The sequence below is a fragment of the Ammospiza nelsoni genome, chromosome 3 (assembly GCF_027579445.1).
Source record: "Ammospiza nelsoni isolate bAmmNel1 chromosome 3, bAmmNel1.pri, whole genome shotgun sequence".
NCBI lineage: Eukaryota > Metazoa > Chordata > Aves > Passeriformes > Passerellidae > Ammospiza > Ammospiza nelsoni.
Window position 1 is genome coordinate 14,505,626 of NC_080635.1, and position 27,390 is coordinate 14,533,015.

Here is a 27,390-nt window from a genome sequence, read left to right on the forward strand (position 1 = left end):
GAGCTCAGTTCTGTGCCTCCCAGTCTGCGAGTGCCTGTCATGGCATTTCCCCAAATGCCAAAAGATGCTCGGGCCACCTCTTTTGTTACTATGGGAGAAAATACCTTAGCAATCCTCCAAGAGTTACATTTGGAGTTCTGATGGTAAAGACATTTAGGAGCAGTGTTTTACACTGATTTCAATGCGGGTTTCTAAAGACAGCAGTTGTGGATATACAGACAGGCAGGGTGAATTTAGTTGAGTTTTATCTCACTCTTGCAATGAAAATTCTATTTCCAAGGCCATGCCTGCTGAGCAGTGGGATGAAGGTTTTTTCCCTGTTTGCCAGGAAAAAAAAATACCTTCAATACCTCAGTCAAAATACACCTTCAATGGAGATTTCCAGGTGTTCAGGTTGCAAAGTTTCTTATCCCAGCACATCAAGCTGCTGTTGGGGAATGTGTGCTCACCTTCAGCTGGCCTCTCTGCTGTTGAGCTTAGGTCCCTACATAAAATTAACCTTCTGTGGCTTTACTGTTCCCACAGGTTTGTTCATATTAACACAGGGGCTTGTGTAGATGTTTTACCCAGCATATGGATTGCTCGTTGCTTACAGACAAAGCTGGCTGTAAAATGGGAAACTCCTGCATTTTCCATGCAGCTGGTCATAATTTTCTATTAAAAATCAAATTCTCCTGCAATTCAGGATAAGATGGAAGTTCTCCTAACTCATTGCATTGCTTGAGGCGAGGTATCCAGTATGCAAATATTTGGAGAATAGTTAACAGGGTGGTTAAACCACTTAGTTAAGCAAGAGCAACCAAGATTACAATCTGGGCATAGTTAATGAATATGTCTGCAATCTTGTTTTTATTAGGAACTGAGGCTTTGCCTGCCTTCAGGTGCATAGATTGGTTTAACTAGCATGTAATTGCCTGCTCTCCAGAGCAGATGCCTGCAGACCTCCTTGTCCTGCTGAGGAAGCTGGAGAAGAGCAGAAATGAGGATTCCACTGACACAAGCAGATGAAACCTGGTGGTGGCTGCAGGGGCACAATAGGCCCAGTGTTTCAACAGTGTGAATGGCACTTGTAAATGCTCTGAAAAAAGCCTGATGTGTGGCTTTTTAAATGGGCTGCTCCATCTGGCAGTTACATCTGCAAGGGAATCCCAGCAATGGAGGGATACCGGTCTGGGGGGATCTGGGAATTCCTGAGCAAGTGCAGGGCGTGGGATTTTGGGCCAGGCCAGCTCTGCAGGCAGGGACTGCAGTGTTGTGTTGAACAAACTGTAGGGCCAGCCTTCCCTCATCCTGGGGAGCCCTGCCAGAGTACCACTGGCCCCATGGAAGTGTCCCCAAAGGAAAAGGCTTGCTAGCCTGCAGTGTCCATCATGCCCTGTGTTTCCAGCAGAGTATCAGCAAATTCTGGGGTCAGTGCTGCCCTCAGGGCTCTCTGTAGGGAAAGAGATGTGCTGCAGAAGTGGTCTGGAGGTCCTGGGAGAGCTCTGGGCAGCTTCTTTCCCTTCAGGAAGTGCTGGGGGTGTGCCATTTTCCAGACAGCTCCCTTGGGCTGCCCAGCTTCCAGGGCATGGATGGCAGTCTTTGGGGCTGTGTTGAGATGACAGGAAAGCTGGATATGATTAACCTCTTTTGTGTCATTTTCTCTTCTTTCCACTGTGCAGGGAAGGTGCACATTGCTGCAATTTAGCAGCCAGCCCTCCCAGTGTCCCCTGCTGGGGCCCTGCAGCCTGTGCCAAGCAGGCACCCCCCTTCCCCCTGCTCCCCTGCCTGGGGTTGAACTTGGGTCACACCAGGAGGGTATCAAAGTTCCAGCTCCGTTTTCTGTGAGTGGTGGGGGCAGGGGTCCCTTCCATATGCCCAGCCCTCCCCAGGTGACCCTGGGGGCTCAGAGCCTCCCTCAGTGTCCCTGCAGCCGAGGGACACTGCCGTGCCAGCAGCACCCAGCAAGGCTGGGCTGAGGCTGTGGGGGAGGCACTCAGCAACCAGGGTGGGACAGAGGACACCGAGGGGCACTGGTGCAGACTGGTGTGAACTGGTGTGTGCCAGGCAAGGGGAAAGCAAAGGGCAAAGCAAAGCAGAAGGAAAGCTGGGGCTGTGCCAAGGCGTGGGCTGTAAATGGGATGGCCACGAGGTACAGGATGGGAGGTGAGGGGACAGGCAGCACTGCTGGGTGCACGGGTGCTGGGCACAGGTGGAACAGAGACAGCTCATCCCAAGGCCCAGGGTAGGGCTGCAGATCCCTGCCTTTGTAAGCACATCCAAGCAGAAAGGCATCTTTGTGTGCCCTTGTCACATTCAGGGGCGTTCATAGAACCTGGGCACCAACACCCCCACACACACCCCATGATGATGGGATGGTGAAACCAGTTTCAACAGGAGGATGTGGAACTTCAGAGCCATGTGCCATTGTCCAAAGTGGCTTTGAGTTCCCTCCCTGCCCTGAAAAGGGATTTCTCTTTCCACCTCTGTTGCAAGCAGTTCCCTGTTGTCACAGTAACACAAGCAAAACAAGTCAGGCTGGTTTTAGCAAAGACAAAAAATCTCCACAAATGTTTTCCTTAGTTTGCAATTAAAAAGCTTCAAACCAAACCCATGGTCACAGGTCAAAAGTTTGCCCAGATATGAATCAACAGAGGAGCCTCCAAGTCAACTTTTATTTCCTTCTTATCCTCTAGTCCTCAGTGTTATCCAGGAACTTCAGACTTAAAATGGAAGCATTCTTTGCCCCATAAGCTGGAAGAGATAATTTAGTACCACTGTTTCTTAGGCACCTCTAAGATGTTGAAAACATCCCTTCCTGGGTCTAAACCCCATTTGAATTAATTCATTGTCAAGGTTTAACCCCAGCTGGCAATTGAGCTCCACCCAGCCAGTCACTCAGCCCCGTGGTGGCACTGCCTGTCAGGGTGCAAAGCTCCTGGGGCTGGGTGCAGCAAAGGGAAAAAGAGCAGCAAGGACTCACCCATTCTCAAAATCACAGCAAACCCATCTTTATTAGTGACACCATGGCAGTGTGAGAGAGTAGCATTCACCAAAGGCAGGAGTTGATTGCCTCTGCTTACTGAGGATTTGATTCTGACCACCCAGAGAAGTCTCCTACAGTGCACTGGGCCCCTTCCAGGTTGTGCTTTGTAGGGCTGGGATCAAGGGCAGTGGTAATTCCTGGCCTTACAGTCGTACCTCAGAATTCAGCAGCACCCTTCAGGAGCTACAGTGATCCACATTGCTCCTGAGCTGAGTTAAATATTGTCCCCATTGTTCATTGCAAGTCAGAGAAGGCATTTTCAGAAACTGCTTGAAAATATTAATTTGCACAGTGGTTCTAGGGGGGGAAACACACTTAAATGGGCACACAGCAATTAAAATGACACAGTTTCACACTTGTACTCCTTGGTGTTTGTTGTTCCCTTTTCCCCTGATACCAGTAACAACTCTGGATACATAAAGGTGAAGTCCAGGGATATTTTAGCCCTTTGAATCCAACTATACTGGTTTTTTAAAATTGGATGGCTTTTTTTTTTATTTTGGCCCCAGCATCAAACTGTACCTAGCCTGGAAGATATTGAAGGGAAACAGATTGTGCCAAGATATTCCTTTCTCTGGCAAGCTCCTTGTCTTCATCACCAAGATCCCACATAAAAAGCTACTTGTTTCTAGGCTATACATTAGAAAACAAACCCCAAACCCAGCCTGGAGAGGACAGCCGTTGTTGCTGGGGCTGTTCAGGCCCTCAGGACGATTTCCACCGCAGGAGCGAGAACACCTTGTGGATCACATACAGCAGGGTGGCCACGAATGCAAATACCTGGGATGGAAAAACACAGCAGCCCGTCAGTGTTCTGGGGCACGGTGCCACCCCAGCACTGAGCCCACGCCTCGTGACGTGCCACATGTCTGGGGACACCCGTGCATGCTGAGACGGTGACTGGTTTCTCTCCCCCCTCCCCAAACTGTTGGTGCAAATACAGATTTGCACTTGAGGCCACTCCAGAGCCACCTGCTGCCATTCCCTGCCCTCCTGCCAGGCACTCACCACAGCAGCAATGTTCTCCCTGTACTCCTGTGCCAGGAGTATGGCGAAGCCAAGCGAATAGGTCGTGTAGGCTTCCAGTACCGCGGCACTGAGGTAGAACAGCGCTGCCGTGCTGTGGCAGATGGCATCCTAAGGAACAAGGAGCACACCGTCACCTCCAAGGGAGTCACACTGCCCCTACAACCAGGCTGCAGGCTGGGGAGCAGCAGCAGCACCCTGCTGGTGACAAAGCCACCCCTAGGGTTTGTCACAGGCACGTACCAAGGTGACCCAGCAGCTGCCGCCGCCGCCGTGAGCGCCGCAGAAGTAGAGGCACAGGAGGGAGATGGACATGACGAAGCAGAACACGGAGACAAACATCACCCAGCCCTGCAGCATGGGAGCTAGGACCTTCGAGGATGCCACCAGGATCCACACAAGGCCCCCAAAGATCTGCAAGTCAAAGCGGGGGACAGGGTGAGTGTGGGATAAAGTGACTTGTCCAGAGCAGAGCCAAAAGCCACTCACGCCTTTGGCACTGCACATGGCAGCAGCCCGAGTTCTTCCCAGCCTCCACTCAAAAATGGGCATTCAGCTGGGAGTATCTGCCATTGATCCTGACCAAAAAAATTCCTCACTGGTGCCACCACCACTCACACCCTCCCTACACCAGTGTGCTTAGGAGGCTGGCTCAGACCCTTCTGAGGGCTGGCTTTAATGAACAGGGAGGCTGATTTAGGAGAGGTATCTTTGCTTCACACCCAGCGTGTCAAACCCAGCTCACCTGCACAAGCAGCACAGAGACCTGCCCTCACAAGGGTCACATGCAAATATCACTGTGAGAGAGGTTTGACTCTCTGGGTAGAGGAAAAGAGCCTGAGGCTCCCAGCTCCTGCTTGGGAAAGGAAGCTCATATTTCTGCTCCGGTCCTTTGGGTCATCCTTCACTGCCTACATCAGAGCTGTGCCTGGTCCCAGCTGCTGGTGTGAGAGTGGGTAGGACCTTCTCAGCCAGCATTGGGAGTTTGCCATGGGTGGTACACGGGGACAGCTATGTCAGGGCTCCATCCCTTCACCAGCAGACTCCTGCACAAGAGGATGGGAGCATTATGTTCAGTGTTGTGGAATGTCTGGAGTGCAAGTGGTGCCTTTGCACTGAAACGCCCTCAGTAGCTTTTCTGTGCCACAAATCAGCCCAGTTATACCTTGGACCTGTGCAGAGTTCAGTCTGTGCAGCATCCTGTGATGAGGAGCTCCACAGCTGAGCCCACACTCTGTGGATCTGTGCTGTTGTGGGGATCTATCCCTCACCACCAGCCAGTCTGAGATTCAGGCAGATGTCCAGAGGTAGGAGAGCCTTGCTGACTTTAAGGTCATTCTGATCCTTGTATGGCCAGTGTATCCCAGCCAGCATCCATACTCATTTCCATTTCCATTTCCTTCCAATCATTCTGCAAGTGGAAAGAAAGTCTCTGATTTATGTTAACTCAGAAAATGTTACATCATTTGTGTCACCCCACAGTTGTAGGAAAGTTTGTTGGTGCCATTATGCAAATTGACACATGACATCAATTATGTGGTTGAGATGTGGCAAAGACCTGAGTGAAAATGGGTCTTCCAAAGTGCTGCTCTCGTGGTCCCTCCTGTAACAACCAAAGGCTGAGCCTTGAACACTGATCCAGTCCTTTTAATCACTCATGGGCTGACACAATGAGTGTGTTGCAGCTAAAAATCCTGGGGAAAAGCGTTATGCTCCATTAAAATCAAGCACAAATTATGGTGAGATACAAGGTTGGGGAAAGAAGCACCACAGCTCACTCCCTACCACTCACCATCTCTCCTTCCTGCAGGCTGTGCTTACCACTCAGAAATGTCTGTTTGACCTGGTTTGATTATTGACTTTGGTTTTATAGTGAAGATTCATAAAAAGGAAGGAAGGATTGAGAGGCTTTCAATAACTCACAGCAGGATGTGGACAGCAGTCTAAGGAAAAAATTCATCCTTTAAATAGCTTTTACAAAGCAAACATATCTGCTTTCAGCTTGTTTCAGGTTTTCCACATAGGTCTGGGTATCCATATGTGCAGAAAGTTCTTCAAATTAAATAGATTACAAGAATTAAACTGAGCCTCACAGATTAAAAATGGTAACTTTTGATCAGCCCATGCAAATGTGGCAATCATCTGAGCTGCAGGTAGGATCTTCTGAAAATTTCACAACTATCTTAGCATTTAAAATGCCAATTTTGTTTTGTTTTGTTATGTTACCATCTCGGCCCATGGCAGGGAACCTGAGATTCCACTAAGGAATGAGAAACTCTTTATCCCTCTGATTCAAGGCAGCCACCTCCTTTGTAAACAGCAGAGGTCACACAGTTGCACAGCCCAGAATCTGCCTGGAGATGGAGAAATCCAGTCATGCAGCATTCCTCCTTCCTGGGTGGTTCCTGGGCCTTCAGGATGCACATTTCCAGATCTTACCCAAACCTAAGGATAGTGTGCTCACTTCAGAAAGCTGCCCTGGCAAATCCCCTGGAGACAGGGATTACAAACAAACAGTTCAAGGGGAATGAGCTCTCTGAGGCCAACAGGACCAACATAACTCAGGGGCAGGGGTGGCTGGCAAGTGTCAGCCCAGCCAAAATCTCCACAGGCACTCAACATCCTCCCTCCTGTAGCTCCAGGAAACCTGGGCATTGCTCTTGGGCACAGATCAGGTCTACATCCTCTTTGCTACATTGTTATCACCAGGGGAATGAAGGAAACTTGGTATATCCCAGGAGCAGGGAGCAGGCTGGGTGACAGGAAAGGATTTGGTGCCAGATGGCAAAACTGAAGTTTTTAGCATGAAATAATCTGAATGCTATTCTACAATACTCAACCAGAGCTTTCAAAGCGCTGGGAATTTGGAAAAAAAGCCTTCCAAGCTCTTGTGCGAAGAGCACGTTTCATGAGCGGGGCAGAGGACAGGGGAAAAGTTCAGGCTGAGACTTTGTATCTAATAACCTATGCTCAGAGCAATTCCTTTAAACCACGAGCGCCAAGTCCATTAAGATTATGATCTCCTCCTGCTCAATGAAGTTACAGTGTGGAAAGAGGTTACAAGGTGTTTGCTCACCCTTTGCTCTCCCACACGCCCAGGGTCCCGCAGCTCCGCACCTGCGGCTCAGGAATGCCGCGATGGAAGCACAGCCTCGGCTGCTGCCAGCAATTCCCTCGCTCCCTAACCCCCTGCTCCAAGCCAGCAGCTCATCCTCTGCCTGTGCTCTCCGCTAAAATCACCTCGGGTCATTAACCAGCTCCATTTGGCACCTGCTTAAACCCACCAGCAGCCCCTGCTGTGTTTCAGGCAGGAAATTAAAACGCTTTTCAAGGACTCCAGAAAAATCCCACTGCCGACTAAAGGAGAGCTTCAGAGCCCGTGGTTTTCCCCGAGGATGAGATGCCCTCCAGCCCCCTGTGGCTCAGGGACCTGCCGTGGGACAAGTGTCACCCCTCGGACACCTGCAGCACAACCTGTGCTGAGTGCCCAAGCAGCAGCCACAGCCCTCCCCCAGGGACAAGGCAGCACTCACGATTTCAGGGATGAAGAGAACATCTGGGAAGGTCGTCAGGACGGCCAGGCCACTGGGCAAAGTGCTGGTGGAAGTTGAGGAAGACATTGGAAGCCTCTGGCGCGGTGCTTATCGGCCACTCTGCTCCTCACTGCTGAATGCAGCCTCCTCACCTCTCCCTCTCTCTCTCCCTCCTTTCCTGCCCTTCCTGCTCTCGTTTCTTCCTCTTTCCTCCCCTGGTTCCTTTCCTTCCTGCTGACAGACGAAGACAGCTGTGAGTGGCACAGGTGTGGCCAAACCCTGTGACCTGGAGTCACATGGGAGCTGTTCGAGAGATGCAGGGGCAGCCCTGGGGCACTGGCAGCAGAGTTCGGCTGTCCCCGCACCCGAGCTGCCAGGCAGGTTCCTGGGCAGGGCCCCGTGGCACTGGGTGACAGCTGAGGGCAGCAGGGGACACCTGTGCCCATCCACCTGCACAGCCTCGAGTCCCCTTGGATTTGCACAGTGAGCCAGCCACAGTGACCCACACCTGAGGTGGTCACAGCAGAGGACACGAGGGCGGCTGGTGGCCAAGGCAGGCCAGGATGTGACAGGGGACTAACAGTGGGCCTAGAAATGTCCCACAGACATCCAGGCATGAGAGCAATCAAACTGCAGGCCAAACCACCTCCACCATCTCTGAAGGAGATTGGAAATGCCAAGGTAACACAAATGACCTAAAATGATGAGATTTCCCAGGCAGTTTCACTTTTTAAATTTTACCTTTTTGTCTGTAGTCCATGGGAGCAAGTCATTCCCCTTCTTCTTCATAAGGAATATTTATTTACTCCTCTTAAACATACTTGGGGACACAGCAAAAACCAAAGAACTCCAGAAGCTGAGGCCAAAAAGTGCAGAGAAAGGACTTTGAGAAAGGAAGGCAGGGTAAAACCTGTCCCTTGGAGAAAGCAGTGAGGCAGATGAGTGGAGGAGCCTGCAATGTCAGAAAAACTGCGGAAATGCTTTTAATAAGCAGATTAAGTGAGGGGCAAGGTTACATGGCAGAGCTGGTGGGGCAGCTGGGATGGATGCCTCTTACCCAGACCTTGAGCTCTATTATTTCCAGTCAATTGAAGCAAAAACATCTAAGTAGATAATGCCATCCTTCTTTTTCTTCTGGAGGCCTTTTCTCACTTAAATGCAGAGTCCATGCTGATCTTCGTAACTTCTTCAAAGGTGGGAGAGTGTTTTTGCTGCATCCACCTGATTTCCCACTTCTCCAGAGAGATTCCATTTGCCCTAAGGTGACAGAACTACACATAATGGATGAAACCTTGGATATGAGGCAGACCTAGAAACCAGTCAGCAAAGAGGGAGAGCTGGAAGCAGTGGGAATGTAGGCATTGGAGCTGGAGACACAGACAGAGCTCCAGAGGGGTCTCACTGTCTCTGTAAGGGATGGAGATAAAGCTCCCCTGTTCCTGGGACCACAGGACTGCTGTGAGGAACAAGCAAGTGCATTATAAGGGGCAGGGGCACTGGAGCTATTCCATTTGGAAGGGCTGGGACATCTTTAAAGAACCCCTTCTTTGTCCTATTTACGTATTTTTGGTGATGGATTAAAAACCAGGGGGTTTAGTAGAACACTAGGTTCAGTGGTGAAGAATGCTGAGACCAGCTTGATCAAACAAACTCTCTTAAATTAGGCCCCTCCTGACTGAGGTGGGCATCAACAGGGATATGGAAGAGCCTGGTAGGGAAGTGAGAGATGGAAGCTTTGAGCAGAAACCAAAGAGCTGGTAACACCTGACTCAAACACGTTCTGCTGAGGACAACACAGAATCTAGAAGTTGCAGGACAACCAACCTCTTCACACTACAAAAGATCAGTCCCAGTTTCCCCAGCATAGCTCCTTGAGATGCAAGAAGATCCTTCCCTTGGGTGGGAACAGCCCTCAGGGACAGCTCTGGAGGCTGGGTGAGAGGTTTGCCCATGGTCAGTGACATGGGTGAGTAACATCAATCTCTATTTAATAGTTATTAAACTGGCTATGTTATTGGTGCAATAAATAGAGCACTGTATCACCAGCTTAATTGGGTAGTAAATAACTCTGACCAGATTGGAGTTTTGCCATTGTGCATTTTTCTCTTTTTACATTTTCATCTAACCGTTGTCAATTTAAATAAAGTGGTAATTAATCCATCCTTGTCCTTGTCAGCTGCTGGCCACCTGAAAGAAAAGGATGACATTACAGGGTTCCCTAGGGAGGTATAAACCCCTGAGCTTTCTGTTCTGGAAAGGCTTCTCTGAAAGTGATCCCTGGACACACACAGTTTTGGAGCTGGTATCCAAATACGGGAGTGAGCTCCAGAAAGAGCATGAGGATGCCTTTATCTGCTGAGGACAGCACCTCACCCCATCGCTGGCGGTGCAGGAGGTGCTGCCCCGGGGAGGCACAAAGCAGCAGCAGCAGCTCCTCCTTGGAGAGAACTTGTGTGTTAGAGCAGTCCCTGGTGGATGTTTTCAACACTGGAGGCAGCACTCAAATTTCGGTGCAGGGCTCCTGGGAGGGGATTGCTCCCACACTGGAAATGCCATGAAAGAAAGCAGGTGCTGGCCTTTACCTCCCCTGGGGAGCCTCTTATGTGCACCAGGAACACCAGGGAGAGCTGCTTGCCTTCAAAATAAATGTATTTCTTTTTGTCCTGGCACATTTTGCCAGTAGGGTCCGGACACTTTTGGTTTCAGATCTGCCCTCTGGGTTTCTGAGACAGAAAGGACTACCACAGGACATTTAATTGTCTAGGAAGTACACAGGGATACAGGGTGGAGTTCTGAATGGTGACAGTGGGAAGCTAAAAGCCAACATCTTTTTTGTCCTGGCACCTTTAGTGGGAGCAAGTAGGGGAGGGCTTCAGGTTTGGATCCTGAAGAAGGGAAAGTGAATCACCTCAGTGCAGTTTAGAGGCTACAAAAGAAAGGTACAGTCCAGCACTGGCTCTTTCTTCCAGGACCTTCTCTGAGGGAGCAGCTGCTGGACTTTTCTCAATTTTGGACATAGATTCTGTGAGAGAATCTGAGGGCACACAGAAAGAGCAAACTCCTGCATGTGGTGCAGTTTACAGGCTGCAAGAGAAAGGGGAAGGCCAGGACTGGCTTTTTTTCCCCAAGAACTGTATGGAAGCAGTCACTGGCGGTTCAAAGTGTCAAAGCTGGGCTCTGGGAGACTGATATGATGGATGCAGCTAAGAAGAAAAGTGCAAACTCCAGGCTGTGGGGTGTAATTCCAGGGGTGTGAGACAAATGTGGAGTCAGCAAGTGTTAGCTCAGCTGGCAGCTGCTGTGACCAAGACTTTGCTGCAGGTTTACAGTTAAGGTACAAGATCTGTGTGACTGAAAATACATGAAGGCCCAGTTATTTGGAGAAATTTTGGAGGGAGCATCCAACTGTGTATCGTAACACAGCAGCTCTGTCATGACCAGCTCCCACACCATCCAGCTACATATATAAATATATATACAACATCCATATATAAATATACACATGCACACACCCAAGTACAGGCATCGTGTGGGAGTGTCATTCAGCAACCAATAGTACAGATGCAGAGCCCAGTCTTTGGGTGGGCCAGAAGGAAATGTTCCAAAATCAAGAGAGAAATTCTGTCTCCTCTACTACAGCTCTCACATCTCTGGATTAAAATTCTGCAGCAGTCTCTTGGCTGGAGCAAAGCCTCTCTGCCCTGGACCACACTGGTTTCCAACAAGCACGCCAGAGCAGGAGGGGGCACTTTCCCCTGTCAGAGCCAAAATTCTTTGGTTCCTTCTATCCCCCCTGCACTGCCAGTGGCTGAGTGACAGCTGCTCAGCACGCCCAAGCTGTGAGCTCAGCTCCAAGAACTAGCACAGCAGCAGAGCTGTGGAAGCTCCTCAGGTTTGGAGGAAGCTGCTGACACAACTTACTCAGAAAAAAAGGAGTCAGCAAGAAAACACCAACACTACTCAGAACTGCCCTGTAAAACCATCACAGTGGGGGGATGTTGGAACCCAGGACACTCCTCTGGCTGCCCTGGAGGACTTGAGACCCTGGCAAGGGGCTCAGAGACCTTGGCACAGAGTCAAAAACACCTGTGCCTTCCATTTCAGTCCATGGAAAAAACTACCAGCCTTGTGTGAAGATTTACAAGCCAAAAGAGTCTGAGTAGAATGATGGTCAATTTATCAGAGGGTGAAAAAGTAGAATTTTGGAGGTTTAGAATGGGGGTTCAAGAAGCAAGATGGAGGAATCTGTGTCCTGTCCTTCTTCTTGTCCTCCATCTTCTGCTGTGATGGTGGCACTTTTGGATTGCTTTAGAGACAGACTGTCTAACATAGGTGACAGGTATTGGAAAATTATTGTAAATAAAGTACATGTAGTTCTTATTATAAAAAGTTAACATCACCCAAAGGGTAGGGGCTGTGCCACAACCCGACCTGCTGGACAGATCTCAGCAGGTCAGAGAAGGAGTGTAATAGATAAGAGAAAATTAACAACCTTGAAAAGCAGAACTGAGGAATCTCAACTCCTTCTTCAGTTGCCAGGCTGGGAAAAAAGACTTTCTGATACCTCAGGGGTCATTTCAACCACAGAAACCTGAGAGGTGGATTTATTTCCACCCCCAGTCCCCTCAAACAGAACTGGCAAGTGCAATTCCCTGAGCACTGAAGGCTGGGAAAGAAGATTTCAAGGGTGCCTGAACATCTCAGTGGGATAGGTCTGAGAGGTGCTTCACACAGCACAGCTTTTAAACCCCCTTTGCACAGAACAGGTGTCTCAGCATCTCTGAGGATGTGCTGCCCACCTCTCACAAGCAGTGACACAAACTCTGCCAGGAGCTGAGTAACAGCTGGCAAAGCCCTCAAGACCTGCCAAGAGGATCCCACAGGGTACACAAAGGAGGAAAAAAATTTAAAAAAGAAATTTGTGAATTCATCACATAATGAGGAATGTATCAAGTAACAGCCACAGGTTCCTGGTGCCAAGATTCTGGTTCAGTGCCCCCTCCCCTTCTCAAAAACAGCTCACACACTTCCAGTTTTGGTTTAGGGATGTTTTGTGGTTTTGTTTTTTTTTTTTTTTTTTTTTTTTTTTTTTTTTTTTTTTTAATAAAAGAAGGCTTCCAGATACCTAATACTATTGTGCTGTTTGTGCAGGACAAACTTTAAATACTAAAATGCACAAGTCAAAACAAGCTGTTTTGAACTGCTCAGCAGTGCAGGCTCAAACACTTATTTGCAATGGCTTTACTCTTTGTACAATCAGTTCTATATGTAGCAATGACTGTATATAAAGAATATAGTACATACTATTGTTTTCATTGTCAATTTACAAGAGAAAAAAAAATAAATATTTTCCATTCTTATTATACATTAACATTTCAGTAGAAAGTTACAGCTGTTGTGTTGGCATGACCTGCAACATCAGGAGGAGAAGGGACATGCATACTTATCTATTAAAACTCTAAACTATGACTTTGTAATAAATTACAGAGGATAGATACCAGCCAACAGAATACTGATTATCTGAATCCAGTACATTTGTGATTCTTGCTCCATGGTAAAAGCCAAAAAATCTTGCAAAATACAAAAGCCAGTAGCTTGCATTATAAGTAAGACAGACAAACCATGTAGGGTACACATACATACCAAGTATGGTAGAGCCTCTTCTCCAAATGTTTGTGAATAACAGGCTTGTGGTTTCTCAGGCAAAGGAGATTAAGTTGTTGAGTTGGTCCTTGCACCCTTCACACATAACTAGCACCATAAAGATGCAAGGACCTCAGCAAACACCTAAAATTAATGCTTAGTAGATAAAGCATGCATTTTGTAGAGTTTGTGCAGGGTACACACTCTGTTCATTAAGGTTACTGTGCAAAAAAGATTCTTGACCACTGAAGATGTTTCTGTAATTCTGTTACAATTATTAGCAAAATTTTTAAACTTTAGCAGGCCTGTGTGTGATTAATGAACAACATTACTCGTGGTTCCCCCCTGATTGCTGCACCACTCAACTGGGGGCTGAGGAAACAAAAGCAGCAGCCTCAATTCCAATCAAGTGGGGGAAAACGAGCTGCAGTTTGCTAAGAAATAAAGTATTTTAAATGGCACAAAGCTTTGTACAGGTGGATCTACCAGTGCAAATACATATACATGAGGTACCAATTTGTTCAGATCATGTATAGGCCAGATCTATTTATATGTATCTTAAAATCACTCAATTTCCTGCTGTCAGATAAATGCTACAGCTTGTCAGCCTGTAAGTAAAATCAAAATTAAAACAAATTTTCAGCATATTCAGTATCAGATTATTGTAATTTCTCTACAATTTAGTTTCCGAGCTTTCACTACTGAGACTACTTAATTTTTGGTTTTTTTAAAAGCAAAATAATATCATAATAATTTTCTTTTTCAAGACTTGATATGATGTGAGGAAAAAGTTAAAACTGTGTATGTAATTTGGAACAATAACTAACTGGTTGAATATTTTAACATTTCTTGAAATTTTACTAAGTACTGTTAGGAAGGAGGAACACAGTTATTGCTATTTGAAGACTTAAAATTAAACCAAACCAACCTGAAAGCATAGACAGAACTATTCCAATAGTGAAAATTCTATAGATACAAAACAGCATTCTGCCTAAAATTAGTCCTTCTTCATCTGAAAACACTTCAAGTTATCTACAGGTTTCTCTTCCTTGCAACAATGATGGCATTTACATGGAGTTATGGCTTTGAAGTGGCTAACTGTGGGGGTCACACAGCTTTTCAACTCTGGCAGCTCTCTCTTGAGACGTTCCAGCTGCTCCACCTGGAATATGTTTGGTTGTTCAGGATTTTGGTCGTATATCCTTAATAAATGAGAAAAGAAAAAACACTAATCAGTATAAACTAGCAGTCCACAGAAATGTACCAGATGAAGCACCTGGGTTTTTTTCCTTACCAGAGCAAAACTGAGTGCCAAAGTCAGTTTATTTGGGGTTAGTACCCTGAGTTTTGCTGCTTATCTCACAATATAAAAAGGTATCCCCTTTACACAGACTGGTTAGTGTTTCATTGGATATACTAAAAACCAACTGGCATATACTCACTTAATCTCCTGACAAATGTGATTTTACAGGTGGCACAAAGCAGTGAAACAAGAGCAGTGTGCCAGGCTTCACAGTTCAAAGCATAAGAAATTTCAGAGATTACTTGAACAGACTGTATTATACTGTTTACACATAATACTGCATTGAGTGTGTACTTACTGTTTCAAGAAGTATTTCACCTCACCCAATTCAGAATTTTTTCTTTTTTAAATTACCACCATTACCACAATACGATGTGAAGAGTGAAAGATAGAAAATCTGACCTCTCTGCACACCTAATGCAGATGAACCATCTGCACTACTTTCAACAGTCTATCCTCTTCTCACTTTCTTGTTTTCACATATGTAAACAAAGCTGCAGATTGGAAATGTCAGCATCATCCCAGATTGTCCAAATCCAAACCACATTTTGAGTGACAGTAAAATCAAAAAATCAAAACAAATTTTCAGCAAGCACTGAGCACAACTCAAACACCATTCTGGTGTAATTCATTACAAAGAAAAAGCATTGGTGCTCCTGTAACCTAACATTGGTACAACACCTATTATAACAAGGATATACCTTGATTTCCCAACATTCATTTTTAATATCAGCATGTTTATATTCAAAATTTTAATCCTGGAACACATCTGCTCTCACTTTTAGTTGTTGCACACACACAGTTCCAGGTATTGCAGGTCTTCAAGTTTTTCTCCTTGAAATGAAAACTTCTGCAAGAAATTACCATGGCTTCTCCCTTAGTCTTTAAGAATGATCATACTTCATTAATGATTCCTTCAAGAAAGTAGTTTGCTTTTATTTCATCCTCCTTTGTCTCTCACACATTTTCAAGTTAAGCCCAAAAGGAACCAATGCCACTAACAAAACAATGTAGCGCTCAAGTGAGAGAGTGCAAGGTGCCCTTTTACCCTGACAAGACAACTTGTGAACTGCTGGCAACTCCAAGACACCAAAACCAACATGCAGCTCAAAGATGGGTACAATAATGGGATTCAGGTGAGGAAACACTTCCACAGGAAATACTGATATGGATCACAGTAAGGTCAAGGACAATTTCTGTGAAGAAACTCCTAGGAGTGAGGATAGATGTCCAGTTTGATGAAATTCAAACAGAAGGCACAGCATTTGAATTACTTGCACACCACTTGTAATCCAATACAGGCCTAAGATATGACCCAAATTTGCCCAATGGAAGCTTTCTGCAAAATAACAGCTCCACCTTCCTTCCTTCCTTCCTGTGCTTTCTTCAGCTCAGTCAGCTGGCACCTTACGAATTTCTCTGCAAATTCCACACAAAACACTGAAACTTGAGGATACTATTCTATGTAAAACACGTGTTAGGAACTAAGAAGCTGAAGTCTTTCCCATCAGTTAGACACTAGAACAGCAACAGAATGATTCTTCTAAGCCCCTTGTTCCTAGAACATGGCTAAGCGTGTTTCCAAGCAGCTTCTGGCAAGTATTTTAATACTAGTTCTTTACTACAACAAGTATAAACTCTAATTCCTGCTCCATTCTAAATTATTTTCAATTGAGATTCTGGATGAATTCAACCCTCCAGGCTCCTTTCAAGCTGTCCCCTAGAGCCAGTCCACTCCAATGTGGGTATCTGGTTTCTTTTAAACCAAAGGCAGAGAAGACAACTCAAAGCAAAACTTCAGAATTTCTTGACCCTACTTTTTGTTTGGGTCCACAAAAGTACACCATCAGTTTGCAGCAACAGAGCTCCAGTACTTCTCTAATTATTTCCAGCATCACTGTAAAGACAAGGAATAAACTTCCATCTCCCTCTCCTCCTTTCTTCAACAGGACAATAATTTGTAAGCAACTATGCACCAAAGTTTCTCCATCCAAACTTAAGAAGCAAACTCTGCAGAAGACTGGGAAGTTCTTTAAACAATGCTCTTAAGTAAGCACCTTCTACAAAAGACTTGCAGAACATTGCAGGGCTCTGCAGTGAGTGTAAAACTGATGTGCTTGGCTCCTGAAAGGTGTTTTGCAACCTTTGAAAACACATACAAGACAAGAGGCAGCAGCACTGAAATACTGGTTCCACGCTCAAAAGATTTTCTGAAGCTTTTGATTAAAGCTTTTCACTTTTCTTTAGATCTCGAGGAAAAACTTCGAGTTTACTTTGCAATTCACAAAATGGGGAAGAGTTAAACTGTCTTAACAACCCATCATAACATATTAATTCAATTACTGAGTAGGTTATAAATCAACTTGTACTACACTTCCTCCATATATCCATGCTGTTATTTAAGTAACATGCAGTTTCAGGCAAACAGGGCAGCCCAGATTTCAGCAGTCTTGTGCTTTTGAGAAGTATTTAAAACACTTTTGATTTGATTGCCAGCTAAATTTGTGTAAATGTTGGGAAGTTACTAATACCAGTCAAGCACAGCTTTTGCCTGCAAATGCAACATGCAGCCTACGGAACTGCAGTGTTTGGACAAAGCTCTCATGGAAAAGCTCTCAGCATCCATGTTTGGGAAATAGTGATTTCGTATTTTTATGCAGTTCTGTGTATTATTCAACAAACAAAATTCAGATCATGTAAAGTGAATGAGAAAAGATGATGCAAGTGTAAGCTAGCACCCACTCCCTCTCCACATTGGTATTCAATATACAGCCAGCAGGTGTAAAAATACAAGGCTGCATTGTTCTTACTGAGTTAAGTATCTTCAAATACAGATATATTTTCTGAACTATTTCCAAAGCCTATCCAGGAAAAAGCACCAGATCAATCACCTCACAAATCATGCTTTACAAATGAGCATTTTAACCAAGCCAGAGTAATTTCACAATAGGTTGAAATTTCTTCTTTAATTAAAATTGAAATATCAGACTAATAAAGCATTTTAAGGATGTGATTTCTGTGCAGACAGAAGACACCCAGTCATGCACTTAAGGTACCTTCTTGTTTAAGAGCCCAAATAAAAGCCTGAAGGCAGACATGGCACCTTTCTGTAGAGGCTGCCCTTTTAATTCAAATAATTTGGTTAAACACTGAGACAAATGGTAGTTGAACATAGGAACATAGGAGATTATCATCCCAGAACATCTGCTCGGATTACTGACTTTGGGTGTACGTAATAATTTGCAGCCCAAGTGGAGAAAGGCCTGGATGAGGGGAGGGAGTGCATTTGTGTTCTTTCCTCTGCCCCGGTGAGCTCAGCCTTTTAATATTTTTGGCATTTGTAAACTTCCCAGATTTAGTCTTGCAGTTGTTCTCCATGCAAAGCAAAGCCAGACCCCCTACCTGCATTTTTTTTTTTCCCAGAGCTTGGTATCATCAACTTTTGGTATTCAGGACACAGTTTTTCTGCCATCTTCACAACTGGCTACAGTGTTTTGGTCAATTCTACATGGATGATTAAAGTTTGGAAAAAAAAACGCTTACAGAAATAATCTCTATGCACACAGTTCATAATCTCAGAAATAACTACTGCACACAGTAACTCAGGGCCACACACAAGCAACCTAAAATTCACTACAATTCCTCTATTCACTTCCTACATTATTCAGATAATTAGCACTTAACATGGTGTAAGTAAAGGCCTAGTAAACAGCAACACAAAATACAATAATTGATAGATATCTGGACTTGGCCATAAATCCAGGGAACAAAAATACAGAAATGATGGAAGAAGCACCATCTTAATTCAGCCCAGGAAATATTCTGGAATTTGAAGACACAACAACAGCCTGAACTGGCTTGACACTAAAACAGATTACTGCAGTCCCTACTTATTACTTAGGCCTTGGAACAATCGTGTACATCTCTCTCTCTTGAGTTCTGCTTTTTAAATTTAGTTTTACATTTATTTATTTCTAAACTCCAAACAGCACAGGATATGGATGCTGACACCATACCTATTTAAACTCTAAATATCAACTTCAAGTCTCAAGTGATCTGAAAGACTGACTCTTTACCCAGCAGCTCCAGCTGTGAGTGGAAATGTTTGCTGCCAGGTTTTACATCCCTACATTCCAGGACTTGCAGGTACCACCTGCATCTCAAAATGTCCACCTTGAGACAGCTGATGCAACTTTCAGAAACTGTAAGATCCCTAACCTGCATTAAGAGTGAATTTAATTTTACTCACACAATTAGTAAAACTTGAAAAGTAATTAAGAATTGCAAAGGGACATCCCATTGTTTGTTTTGGCCTACAGAAAAAAAAAGGGAAATTACATTTAGAAATTACACTTAACAAGCCTGCAGTAACAACTTTGGAGTTAATACTAATTTTGGGGTTCCTCTCCAAAAAATGGGAAGATGTTGAAGTGGAAGTGACAGAGGAGGCAGGCAGCAAGAGGAGAGATAAACATTATTAAGAATCCAGATTATCTAAACAGTGAAGGAAGGTCAAGAAATATTTGTTCAGTTAAATCCACAAGGGAATTAAGCCTTCCAACAAACTGGCTGGTTATCAGAAAGTGAGATGAAAGGTGTTCTACTGACCTACTACAACTTAAAATACACCAAATAGGACACATAAAATGACAAGTAGCAGCCTCAACATAAATGCCACAATATTTAAGTAGTGTGGAGTATCTAAAGCAATAAAAGCAACACGAAGTCAGAAGTTAGGCTGGCCCCTGCTTTACTGTTTTACCACAGTAGTGAATATCTATTGCACAGGGAGTAATTAACAACTCTGGAAGACTGGATCAGTAGATATGAGATGAAGAGACATTCCACAAACACTTTATGCAGTGGAGTTTGATTAAACACCCCACCAATAATATATCACTTTAACTTATGCATACCACAGAATAAAATTTCATTACCCTATGACTGCACACTAAGTAGTTAGATGATTCTTTCACCTGCATTCTAGTCCAGAGGTATTTTTCATTGACTAAAGAGGCCCCAATCCTGAGCTGCAGGAGAGGTGCAACACACAGCACTGCTGTAGCAGGAAAGAGGACTTGTGTCCATGTCCTCAGTCTGAAGCTGATCCCTAGTGTAAAAACCTAGTTATTCCTTTTTTTACTGCAAATGAAATGGGAGACTTTCTGTACAGCACAAGAAGGGGCACCTCTGGCAAACCTGAGAAGCAATGCACCTTGAAATGACAAATGACTCCCAGCAGTCAACAACAGATAGAAAAGAGCTAACTAATTTTTTTATACTGAGAGCCTAGAACCCTAGGAGCAAACATATTTGATTTCCTGCCCCTAGAGTTGATTAAATTGACTCTGAGTTTTCACTTTATAAAACAGAGCCTTTGACAATTATTGATTCCTCTTTCTTTGGTTGGTTTTTCTTTTTTTTTTTCTTTCTTTTTTTGTAGGTAAAACAATATACAAAGCAATACTCTTGCTAAAGCAGAAGGTTTGAAAGCCTTCTGTAATTTGAAACTTCAGTTACACTTAATGCTTTCCCAATTACTTTCTATCGGAAATTCTAGTTTAATACAATTAAACTTCACCTCAAAATGATGAATTTCTCATCTTCAAAGACAAAAGACCTAAAACTTGGGGATATTGTAAGCAACCAAATAACACAACAATGCTTTTGTTAAAATATTTAACACAGTATTCTGATGTTTCTACCTGAACTTTTTGATGTAACAGCTACTTTCTGAAATTACTAACTTGGCAGTTTGCCCTGGAGTCACTCCAAGCTAATTTTGATAGGAAAAATGTGAATTCATAGCTTTGAAACACAAGAGAATGTTGTGTTAACTATTTCCACAGTTCAATGTAGAATACTGAAACTTCCAGTCAAACAATTAAATGACATTTTCCTCGCTGTAACACGTTTACATAACCTAAAAATTACTATAATGAATATTAGTAGTACCTTAAACGTGTATGCCATACACTTGTTCTTTAAAGGATCTAACTACATTTATGTTGATCTCAGGAAAAACAAAAATTATTTTGCTTCATAGATACAGCTGAAAGAGTGGCAACTGGTGTTAGACTTATTCTTGATCGGGGTTTATGGGGTCCTTGTACTTTCTGCACCCAGTCAACCAAGAAGCAACATGAAATTTCACCAGAATCAATTTACAATAGTTTCTAAGTTTGATGATGGTGGTGATTATGATCATTCTTTTAAAAAGCCACAACTAAGTACCTGTCATATATTAACCCATGAACACCATATTCTCTCAGCTTCTTCCTGTTATCCGGGTCGTTTGTATCATCACCCCACGTAAAAATAACCAGGCCTTTGGATATGGCCCGTTTAATAAATGATGGATTCCTCAGCAGGTCTTCAGAATGCACACTAATTCCCTGAAATACAAAAGACTTCAATTAAAATTCCATGGTTTTGAAACACATCAACTTTTTTAATCTTTTAACACTGGCAGCTCCTTACTGTTTCATCCATAATAATAAAACATATTTAACACAATTAGAGAGTTTAATTAGAGTGCTATTTTTCAAACACTGTATTAAAAACATTTCAAACAATGGACCTTTTTTGTTGCCAATATTAGTGTACTTCTTTTGTGAGGTTAGCCATAATTTAAAGCATTAGTGCCAAAAATGATAGATTTAAAACAAGCAGTAATAATTCTGTTTGATTTTAACTTGTCAGCTTACCAGCAAGTTTTCAAACTGTGCAAAGTTAATGGCAATTGAAGTTGTGCGAGATCTGAGATCCATGAGCTCTGGATAGAGTTTAGATTCCCCTTGGGTGAGAAACAGCACAGGATACTTGTTCTGCTTATGTCGGATCCTGTCAGGACAAAAGTCCACAAGTAGCACATGAAAAAATACAAGTGAAAGAACAAAGATTTGATCTCACTGTTTCAAGGGGAATTCCTCTCTTTCCTGCACATTCTTCTAGTTCCTAGCTGGTGCGAGGAGATGGTCCCACAGTTTAGCATCAAACTGTGCTGACAAACTGCTCCAATGAGTCCTTTTGCCACATGATTAACACATGTTAAGGGAAGCTAGGCTTGATGTTGAACTCAGCCTTACATCCTCAATATGTTTATATACAATTCCCTAATGCCATTTAATTCTGTAATTTTCTTCTTAAATGCACAGATTCATGATGATGATGAAGATCCATGACAGGAATTTCTAAATATGGTTAATACACAGCCCCTAACCTCACTAATGCATTTTTCAAGCTGAATACTGTAACAAGAGTATTTGTTCCTAAGTCAGGCTTGCACACCCCTCAAGTATGACTGGAAAAGACTTTGGGATACCAGAAGAAACCCTGACATTTTTGTTGAGCTAAGAAAGAGTGAAGCATCCAGAAAAGCACTTGACAAAAATACCCACTGTGACTTTGTTCACCTATTTTTATTTTTCAGGCTCATTCCAGATAGCAAAGTGGTCTCATTTCAGTTCCCAACTATTTTGGCACCCAAATTTTATGTCTAAGGAAAATGCCTGTTACTTATTTCCTGTTGTGTATTTTAAAATACAAAGTAAATTTTACCAACTAAAAATAAATTTCAAAACCAAAGTATATTATTTCTCTTCTAAACTTACATTGTACAAATATCTGCATGAAAAGAAGAAAACACAATTCTTCTTCGTCCAGCATTCATCAAAACAGTTTTCAGAATAATATCTAGAAAAAGGTTCATATCAAAGTAAGTTGACAAGTTGCCATCCCATTGTCCATCCTGGAAAAAGGAAGCACAAGTTTGAGTCACTTAAATGAATGCTTACTAAAATTATATTAACCAGCAATGGCCTCTCAGTCAACCTGAGCAAAGTGAGAACTCAGCTGGACAGTTTGAATGCAGCATCAGTCCTTCAGTCTGCTCAGTGCTGGTTCCAGCTCTCCAGGACTGACAGCCTGAGAGGGGCAGCTGAATTCTCACAGCAGTAAAATTCACTGAAAAATTCCCTGTCTCCCCATCCAAGGAATACATTCCTAGGAAGCCTATTACAGCTACAAAAACACAAAGAAATTCCCTGAAGACCAGTAATTACAGCAGCTACTCTCTGTGGTTATTACTAGCATACTGACTTCCACCTACCACTGTCCTCAGCTTCCTTCCCCCACTCCAGGCTTCCAATCCCAGCCTTTATACCCATTTCTCTCTGGACTGAGTGCTGCACAATCCAGCTGAGTCTGCAGCCCTGCTGACTGGAAGGAAGCAGCTGCTTGCATCACTGCACCATGCTGTAGCTGCTCCTGCACAGGGCCAGGAGAGGTTGAATTTCTTGCCACTTTCCTGTCTGCCCTGTTGTGATCTGTTGACTTTAAAAAGAATCTCATACCAAAAGCAGTCTAAACTCAATCCTATGAATTTTATTATTTTAAGAATAAGACTGTTCATTTGTTGGAGTGATGCTACTATACCCCAGTTTAAAAATAATGCAGTGGTTTTTTTTTAAAGGCCCAAACCCCCACAAAAATTACGCCTTTGCAGCTCATAAATTGTCACATCAAATTACAAGCTTCAGCCATAAGAATGTCAAACAATCAAAGTAAATCACATGTATCTTTACTTACCCTTTGTTGGGAGATCCATTTTATTTCTATGTCAAACCCAACATCGTTAGGAACAGACTCCAGGACCTGAAAAAAATTTTACTATGAAGAGACCCAACAGCAAAGGAGGACAAAAAAGCACTGGGAAGGTAATTGTTGGGAGAATACATTGGATTTTAATGCTAATGGTGTCCTAACAGTAGAATTTAAAACCCTAGGTTTTTAACATTTTATACAACACACGTATACACCCTTTTCTACTCCAGTTTAAACTTAATGAATACATAAAAGTGGATACAATCTTAAGGACAAGATTTTGACAAGGTACAAGTATGAGTCAATTCACCTTAACACATGTAAGAAATGCCCCATTTGTACTCCTAAAGAAAAAAATTTTTTTCTTTCTCCAGAAAGTTCTTCTGAATGCAAAACGCATCTTAAGTATGAAATCCAGGAGTTTGCCATTACCATGAAAACAAAAGTTATTTCATGTGAAATTCCTGTAAAGAATTATTTGCAAGGTGATTTCAAAAGGTGGAGCTAACACAAACTAGTCCTAAATGGAAACACACTGGAAATTCACTCAACATTTCTCAGTGTCTGGCTCTGAGAGATGGCCAAGACACTGTGAGGAACTGCCAAAGGGCAGGTGTGGTTTCTTTCAAAATTAGAAACTGTCAATGCATTAACATGCAATGCCCAAATGTTAACCAGCTGTAAAACTGAGTGCACCCTGAGCTACACAGCTTGGGCTCATGAACTCAGAAGCTTGAAATACACACAGACTGTTACTTGTGAGCACTGAAAACCCTCCAGTGCCCAACAATAACACCCCTGTTCTCAGTTCCAGCATTGATACCAGAGGCCTAAACCCAAAAATCAATATCCCCTTTGCTATGTGTGCAAAGCTGAAAGTAAAACACAGGTTTTCATGTTCCCCAATCATCTTGCTCCATATTCACCACTTACTCTTTGCAGAGAAGGAAATGGTTGCATCTCAAAAGCAGAGTTCTCTTCATCACTAAAAGATGCTGTAAAGAAAGATGAAATATTGAATTAAAACAACAGAAGCATAATCCCAGTAATGCCAGCAAGAAAAAACTGGCTCAAAATCATAAGGTCTTTAGGAGTGAACAATGAAACCAGGTCTCCCTTTTGATTACCTACACCTTTTCCTCTAATACTGACATACTCCCATTGGTGTTGGCAATTCCTGGTTTGGAATTTAAACCCTTGACATAATACATACATACATATATATACATATATATATATATACATATATCTCAGAATGGCCTCTCTCATCCTTCACCACTTCACTCAGTGAATTATATCTTTTCTTATATCTTTTAATTTAATGATATCTTTTCTTATACAGGATGTGTGAGAGAATTTGCTGTCCCTACAAAAGGGATAATTAAGGCCAAAAATTTACAGCACTGATAAGACATCCTACAGCAGTTACCAAAGTTCTTGTCAGCAAGTCTGAAGAGCTGAAGGTACAGCTGGAGAAGCATAAGATGGAAACATCAGTGGCAATTTTGTTATGATTATTCAGAAATATATTGATCTATATATTTGCCTTCTACCCTTCTGTCCCTGCCTCCCAAGGGAGTAACTTCTGTTCAGATATTTCCTTCCCAGTAAAGAACTCTACAGCATGCACAAAATTAACTATTTAAGCATTTAGAAATGTTCAGGACAAATGTGATTACAGCAAGCAGCTGCAACCACAGAATTTATATCATGGCAATAAATCAATCCCAACACTCTTCCAAACTAGTACATACCATTGTGATCTTTTACTTTCAGGGCCGTCACGTGAGCCAGCTGAAGAGCATAAGAGCAGCATTAACACTCTACCCACATCTTCCTACATGTAAAATGTAACTAATTTTGCTTGTAAATAATTTTACAATTTAAAAGTCTATTACAGATAAAATTTGTAAAAGAATAAAAGACAAATTGTACACATCACAATTTTCTTTCAAACTTTGTTTTCACAATTTCAATAAAAGCTCAAAACCAAACTGAAAACATGCTCACTGAAAATTCAGGAATCGTGTTAAGGGTAAACCCATACAAATTATAATTCAACATCAAGATGTGAAGTAGTCTGAACATTATCTCTCCTCTGTGTTTCAATCCTGCTGACCTGTTTTATGTTACAGTCACACACACTGAGCTAGAATCAGGCCAGATACAGCCAACTCCCTTGCTCCGTTCAAATTCTCTCTTCACAAAAAGGAACAGACCAAGTAATTTTAAGTAAAAAGAATCATATGGTTCTTGGATTAGCCAGATGGTTTCCTTGACTGAGGGCAGGTAGCTCAGCAGGGTCTTCAGTAGCCCACTCATCCCTTTTTTATCTAGACAGGGCACTTATGTTTGGAAGGTAGAGCAGTTCAACACAGACCCTTTATCATTTTAAAATTAGATACCATATTTCTAGAGCATAAAAGTAATGACATTTATCCAAGTTATAAAACCGTTGCAAAAGTATTTTTCTTGGAATTACCTAATTGTTCTGTTTGCACAATTTTTAAAACTGTACTCTCCAGAACTATCTGTAGTTACTCCCAAAATCTCCAAGCTTCATAAAATTCTACACACAGAATATTGTAGTAGCCAAGGAAACAATACCTTTAACAACTGCAGCTGATCAAATGTGAGTTCTTTGACTGCAATCTCAAACAGTTCCAAAGGCTCTGTATCCAGTTTCTTTGAAGAGAAACAACACGTAATTAAGCATCACTGAAAGCAACAAAAAAGCCTACACACCCTTCATAAAGTAGCCATAAAGGCAATTAATGTTTCCTATTTTATTGATAAAGATACAAGTCATATCTTATGAATAAGATGATCAGTTTTCACAAGACAACACAGGCACTTAAAAGCATAAAACAATCTGAAAGAAACCCAGTGTTTTGCCTCCATGCAAGATGGAGTCTTTAAAGTTCTTTCATCCCCAAAACAGTAGCATAATTATTCTGTAAAAACTTGATTGGTTAATGTATTCAGGAAAGATGTTTACAAGTAAAGAAATGCAGTAAAAATATTCCAAGGCAGTTCACTTTACTGCTGTTTATCCAATGTCTCAGAAACTAATAAAATATATAAATGTCCTGGGATAAAATTCACACACAGAGACCACTCCCAAAATAAAGATCTGGTGTCAAAAAAATTCTGTCCATTTCTCACTTCCCCTCTTCACTAAGAAATTTTTACTGAGCAAGACAATAGTGAGTGAAGATACACTGAACATTCATTCCCCTCAGTCAAATTCCATTTCCACACTGTCCTAAACCAAGCTTCTTAAAAAGTGCAATACTGCAGTGAGTGTGGGAGTTTGAGCCACAAGACCCAGTGCCAAGAACACAGAGCAGTGTGCTCTGCAATCTCTCTTTGGATTCACTGCCAGAACTAGGAGGGAAGATAAGCAGAACAGGACAAAATGCAAACATTCAGGCCTCAGAATAAGAGAGCCCCATAGGCACCACAGAATAGAGCACAGCTGTCTGCTTTTTTTCTTCCAAATCTTGAGTCAGAAAGAAGCTAAATAGTAACTACAATGTCAGCTTGAAGAGTGCCAAACCATGCATCTGAAATGCTGTTGCTACAACATCAAAAGGAAAAAATTCAACTTCCCTGATCTATGCAGTAAGTAATGCTGCATATTTATTGCCATTCCATCCCTTGAGAGCCCAGAATTATTTCTGTGAGAGCTTAATATTTTACATTTCTAGAATGGGCATATCTGCACACAAAATACAGCTATTATCTTTACCTTTTTCATGGCCATGCAACACGTGAGATCGTGGTATACTATAGGCACATGATCTTTAGAAAGATGTACATCAAATTCCACAAATGCTGCTCCCTGCAGAAAATTGAAAATCACACAGAACAAAACAAAAGCCCATTAACTACTTATGCACAAGGACAACAGAACTGCATGCAAGTACTGTCAAATATTCATGGTCCTGGATATCAAGTAGAAGTTGAATACAACTGGCTGTTGCCAGTTAAATCATGCTCAGCAATGGATTATTAAAGATGAAAGAAATATATGGCAAATTATCCTAACTACCATTATACAGACATATATATATATTGCTTAATCTTATAAAGCCCTCTAATAAGGTTCAAGTCTTGTGAACCTGATTACAGAGAAAGATCAAGACAATATTTTTAGACACAAATGTTTTAAACACAGATAACTTTGAGGCATCTTCCTCCCTCCTCCCCATCACCACACCAACAGACAAGTGATGGCTCCATATTGCCAAGGC

General features: G+C 42.8%; 2 protein-coding genes across 8 annotated transcripts in view; both read right to left on the minus strand.

The window, feature by feature from the left end:
- Positions 1-2,974: 2,974 nt before the first annotated feature.
- Positions 2,975-12,387, minus strand: MAL (mal, T cell differentiation protein). 2 transcript variants are annotated; one of them, XM_059468768.1, is made up of 4 exons: positions 7,585-12,387; positions 4,295-4,465; positions 4,034-4,162; positions 2,975-3,805 (listed from the first exon to the last, which is right to left on the minus strand). In XM_059468768.1, the coding sequence occupies exons 1-4, from the start codon at positions 7,669-7,671 to the stop codon at positions 3,731-3,733; spliced, it is 462 nt and encodes a 153-aa protein (XP_059324751.1). In that variant the 5' UTR covers positions 7,672-12,387; the 3' UTR covers positions 2,975-3,730. The 2 variants fall into 2 exon arrangements, with proteins under 2 accessions (XP_059324751.1, XP_059324749.1); XM_059468766.1 differs by lacking the exon at positions 7,585-12,387 and having other exon boundaries at positions 4,295-4,573.
- Positions 12,388-12,633: 246 nt separating this feature from the next.
- GPCPD1 (glycerophosphocholine phosphodiesterase 1) overlaps positions 12,634-27,390 on the minus strand; it is a 43,408-nt gene continuing 28,651 nt past the window's right edge. For 5 of the 6 annotated variants that reach the window (XM_059468761.1, XM_059468763.1, XM_059468760.1 and 2 more), the window contains 9 exons: positions 26,886-26,978; positions 25,742-25,819; positions 24,889-24,928; positions 24,068-24,129; positions 23,120-23,185; positions 22,144-22,280; positions 21,238-21,373; positions 20,765-20,925; positions 12,634-14,429 (listed from right to left, as the gene is read on the minus strand). In XM_059468761.1, the coding sequence (XP_059324744.1) occupies positions 14,225-14,429; positions 20,765-20,925; positions 21,238-21,373; positions 22,144-22,280; positions 23,120-23,185; positions 24,068-24,129; positions 24,889-24,928; positions 25,742-25,819; positions 26,886-26,978 (978 nt within the window). In that variant the 3' untranslated portion in view covers positions 12,634-14,224. Of the gene's footprint in view, positions 14,430-17,932; positions 18,035-20,764; positions 20,926-21,237; positions 21,374-22,143; positions 22,281-23,119; positions 23,186-24,067; positions 24,130-24,888; positions 24,929-25,741; positions 25,820-26,885; positions 26,979-27,390 lie in introns of all 6 variants that reach the window. The other variant, XM_059468765.1, reaches the window with a different exon arrangement.